The sequence below is a fragment of the Microtus ochrogaster genome, chromosome 10, assembly GCF_000317375.1.
Source record: "Microtus ochrogaster isolate Prairie Vole_2 chromosome 10, MicOch1.0, whole genome shotgun sequence".
Taxonomy (NCBI): Eukaryota; Metazoa; Chordata; class Mammalia; order Rodentia; family Cricetidae; genus Microtus; species Microtus ochrogaster.
This window is the reverse complement of record NC_022016.1, coordinates 31,371,901-31,376,795: the sequence shown is the minus strand read 5'-3', so window position 1 is coordinate 31,376,795 and position 4,895 is coordinate 31,371,901. Positions and strand designations below refer to the sequence as shown.

Genomic DNA, 4,895 nt, shown 5'->3' with positions numbered 1-4,895 from the left:
CCTACTTTTCATACGGGCTTACTGAGAGAATAAAATAGACATTAATTCATACTAAAGAGAGATTAGCACAAAATCTCACTGTTTCAAAGCGAAAAAAAAAAATCTGGAAGGCTTATAATACAAGAACAAGAACAAAAGGAGTATGGAGTAAAAAACACAGACTAAGAACAAGACAGACAACATGAAAGGGAACTGATTTCAAAGTGAGCTTTGCATGTTCTCACCTGAGCATGTGTCTCATTTTCTCGCAGTTGTGTTTTCAGTGTCTCATAATCTGTCGTCAGCTTTTCCATTGTTTTCTTAAAGGCATTTCTATAGGTTGATAATACTGTTCTTTCTTGATGCAATTTCTAGATAGATCCAAATAGTAATACATAGAAGTTATAGCAATTGTCTAAAAAGTCAATATAGAAATCACATTGGATTAGAAATTTTAATGATTTTACTTTGTAAAATAAAACTAGAATTATAATTACTTTAAGATTTATTTACAAAAATACTCTTTGAATAAGTTACATGAACAGTAACTGCATTAATAACTCAATAAATACTTCCATATCTATCCTAACCCTAAAAAATTTACTTTAAGGCAAAGGGCAATGGAGAGAAACTGAGGAGTCTGAAGTGGAGACCTATAATCCAAATCTGGAGTTGGCAAGTGCCACAGATTGGAATGCTCTGTATTAGGGTGTAACATGACCGGTCCTGTTTGTTGTTCGGGTTTTTGTCCCGCCCAGTACCCCACAACTGTTTAGCCCCAAAGAAAATCACACATAGGTCTCCATAAATTATAAGCTGATTGGCCCATTAGCTCTAGCCTCTTACTTGTTAACTCTCACATCTTGATTAACCCATTTTTCTGATCTAGGTTAGTCATGTGGCTCAGTACCTTTTTTCAGTGGGGCAGATCACATCCTGCTGCTTCAGTGGTCTAGGCAGGAGTGGGAGGAATCAACTTACTCCTTCCCAAAGTTCTCCTGTTCTCATTACATCATTTCTACTTCCTATCTGGTTTTCCCACCTATATTTTCTGCCTGGCCAATCAGCGTTTATTTATAATATGATTGACAGAATACAGACAATTCTCCCACACCATTAGGGAGCAACTTACAATTTGTTTTTTACTTTTTACCTTCTTTGAAAACCTCCAAATCTCTTTAGATTATAACTATACATATAACAAACCTTATTACTTTTTAGTTTGTTTGTCAAATAATATACTGAAAGTAGTAAGTCCTATAAAGTAATATGAATTAAAGTCTATGAAGGAAAAACAACTGAGGCCCTGGTTTTTGCCCCAAGTAAACCATGCATAGTAGCACAACCCTATAATCCCAGGATTTAGAGATGAGGCAGAAAGATCAGAAGGCCACCCTTGCTACAGAGCAAGTTTGAGGCCAATCTGAGATACTTGAGAGTCTGTCTTAAGCAGATAGATGAAGAAGGAAGGAAGGAAGGAAGGAAGGAAGGAAGGAAGGAAGGAAAAAAGAAAGAAGGAAGGAAAAAAGAAAGAAGGAAGGAAGGAAGGAAGGATATTATATTATTTGGGTGATAACTTTCAAAGATTCTGTTGTGCATTTACCTTCTTCTTTTCTTCAGCTGATGATTTTAAAGCTGCCAGGTCACTGTATGTCTCCAGGTCAGCAGTCAGTTGCTTAATTTTGTTTTTCAGAGACTGTTGTTCCTCTGTCATCTTACTTTCCAGAAGTTCCATTTTCTGTAGATCCAGCTGCAGGCGCTGACTGTCTGAAGTTTAAGAATTTAAGGTAATAATTAAAATTTTACTCCTTTTACATGACTAACCTTAGGTTTTTAGAAGTCTGGTCACAACATTTTAGTCATCTGACCAATATATAATTTTACTGCATATGTTTCTTTTAAGGGCATTTTATTTAATGTACATTCGTGAGTGTTAATAATTAACTTACAGCAAACAACAATACACCTTATTTGTACATGGGGCATATTTAATGTACATTTTCTTTTTCTTTTTCTTTTTTTTTTTTTTTTTTTTTTTTTTTTTTTTTCGAGACAGGGTTTCTCTGTGGTTTTGGAGCCTGTCCTGGAACTAGCTCTTGTAGACCAGGCTGGTCTCGAACTCACAGAGATCCGCCTGCCTCTGCCTCCCGCGTGCTGGGATTAAGGTATGTAATACACTTCTTGTTTTTAAGAACACACTAGACAGCACATTAGCACTTTGAATGCAGAACATTGAAACAGTGTGATTTGGGAGAGGGAAGAGGGAGGGAAGGAAAACCACATTTTTTGCAATACAATGGAACAAATGAGAAGGTGAATGCTCTAGAAAAAATAATGTGTAACTTAGGAGGCAAGAACACATGGCATCCCAGAACAAGAACAGAAGTTCAGTATAATGGATATTAAATTCCACTTAGTATATAAACTGTTCTTTAAAAAACTCCCTGATTTTAAAAGGGAGTTGTGGTTTATGGAGATGGTTCAGTAGAGAAAGTGCTTACAACATCAAAGTATGGATCCCCCAGACCCTCAAAAACGGTGGGCAGGCATGGCAGCTGCTTCTAATCCCAGCACTCAGGAGACAGAAACGGGGGATCCCAGAACACACTGACTACCTAGAGGAGCCACAATTGGCAAGTTCAGGGTCCTTTGAAAGACCTTCCCTCAAAAGTGGAAAGTGATTGAGGAAGACACCTACCATCAGCTTTGGGTCTCTATATGCACACATGTGCACCCACACACATGCAAACACACAAAAGTAATTTTTAAAAAGGGTGGTTATATGACCAAATATCTTAAAGTTGGTATAATTAAGCTAGTATTCATTGAAGTTTTCATTTATCCCCTTCAGAGTTTTAAGCTTAACCATATTACGACAAGATTTAAATATTATCATAGTTTCTATTTCAAGCGAGGCACATACTTGTTATCCTGGCATCCGGAGGCTGAGGCAGGGAGGCTCTGAGCTCAAGGCTAGCCTGGGCAACATAACTATCTCAGAAATCCAAAACCATAAAAGTCTTAATTTGGATTCATATCTCTGCTAAGGTTAGAAACAGCTATAAGAATAAAATGCTGAACAAGTTATTAAGGCTTATTTTAGGACATAAATTTAGGACATTTAATAACATAGATAGGAAACATGCTTAGCTAACTGAAGTAAGCAGTTGCATAAATTTAATTGCAAATGTAATTTGGATACATACTCAGGAAATACATTTAAGAACTATACAAACTGAGAAAAGGAGCAAACATTTGGTTGGTATAGAGTAAAGTTTATCTCTGTTTTGCATCAGGTCCCCATGAAAAGCTAAAAGCTTCTCCAAGGGAAGAGACAGGAAGAGGAAGCAGTCGAGTTCCTTCTGATATGCTATGAAGTTGCAGAGTTTACCAACCAGTGTGTACAGAGTAGCAAAATCTCAGGAGGAGCCACTTTGACCTGGGGAAATGTTTCTGAAATATTCTGCCATCAGCACATTTGTTTACTCCCCAGAGTTTCCTTTCTAAAAATATAAATAAAAACTAGTGTTAGCAAGATTCCTTGCCTCTACACTGCAGTATAAGAGCTTCTCAACTTGTTTGTATTACTAATCCCATAGGAACCCTTTGTGGGCTTGTTTTTCCTTTTACTCAATCACAGTCATCTCACCGGTCTGATACGGTTCCTGTCAACCTTCTCTAAGAAGTAATGCTGCCCCTTGAGAGTAAGAGGACTCCATTAAGAGACAGAGTGGGAACAAAAGAGGCGGGTGGGTTCCAGTGATAATCTCAAAGACAGAAAGGGAGGCAATTCACACACGGGCACTATTAACATACATTATCTCAGAACAGTTAAGAAGATTATCATAAACTTCTGGTGATTTTCAGATAAAAGAAATGTCTTAAGTGTGGGCAATGACATAAAGAAAAGAAGGGTTAAAGAAGGAAGGCTTAAATAAACAAACAAAAGAAACAGTAGATGAAATAAATTACAAAGTCAAAATTCAAATCTTACTAACGAAATTTTCCAGAAAAAGAAAAGCTTTACTGTAGTGACGGATGGATTTTTCATCTCTGTTAAAGTCCGTTCTCATTCTTTCCAACTGCAAAACTGAAGAAAGCACAGGGACTAGTTTTTAAAAGGAAATGTAAACACAAAGCATAAAGGCAAGTAAAAAATACAACCCTAATCACTGACTTTGTTTCCTGGCATTTATATTGCCTTTAAGAAATGTTTTCCAATGGCTGTTGCACTGAGATAACTTAAAGGAGGAAAAAGCTTGTTGAACTAACATCAACCTTAGATAAGTGAATATATAGATGAATTAATGTAATTTCTTAGTTTATAGAAAAGAATAAAGGTTTTAAAATACTCAAATCAACTCAAGAACCTAAAAATAAGAGAGATGCATTGATGAATAAAGTAGAGCATATATGAAATTATTACTCAGCTGTCATACAAAAAGGAAATTCTGTCCTATGTTACAACCTTGAGTCTGCTACACTAAGCAGAACAAGCCAGTCACAACACACCCATCATGAGTGCACTCATATGCATCATCCTGATGAAATTTCAGTTTACAAGATGAAAAAGTCCTGGAGCTCTACTGAAGAATCATGTGCGTACAGTAAACTCTACCAGCCTATACATGCAAAACTGGTTAAGGTGGATCATCAAGAAAATAAACCACAAACACTGCTGGAAGGAATGTAAACTCTTGAAGACAGGACAGAAATCAGTGTAGAGGCTCCTTAAAAATTTTAGAATTAAGCAAGGCAATGATGCATGACTTTAATCCCAGCACTTGGGAGGCAGAGGCAGGTGGATCTTTGTCAGATGCAGGCAGATCTCTGTGAGTTCGAGGCCAACCTGGTCTACAAGAGCTACTTCCAGAACAGGCACCAAAGCTACACAGAGAAACCCTGTCTCAAATATA

The 4,895-nt window shown here is 37.0% G+C and overlaps 1 protein-coding gene across 1 annotated transcript in view; it reads right to left on the bottom strand.

Annotated features, from left to right (window-relative positions):
• Ift74 (intraflagellar transport 74) overlaps positions 1 to 4,895 on the bottom strand; it is a 76,389-nt gene that overhangs the window by 13,081 nt on the left and 58,413 nt on the right. Inside the window, exons 17-18 of the mRNA XM_005352759.3 lie at positions 1,583 to 1,746; positions 225 to 350 (exon numbers count right to left, since the gene is read on the bottom strand). Of these exons, the coding sequence (XP_005352816.1) occupies positions 225 to 350; positions 1,583 to 1,746 (290 nt within the window). The remainder of the gene's footprint in view (positions 1 to 224; positions 351 to 1,582; positions 1,747 to 4,895) is intronic.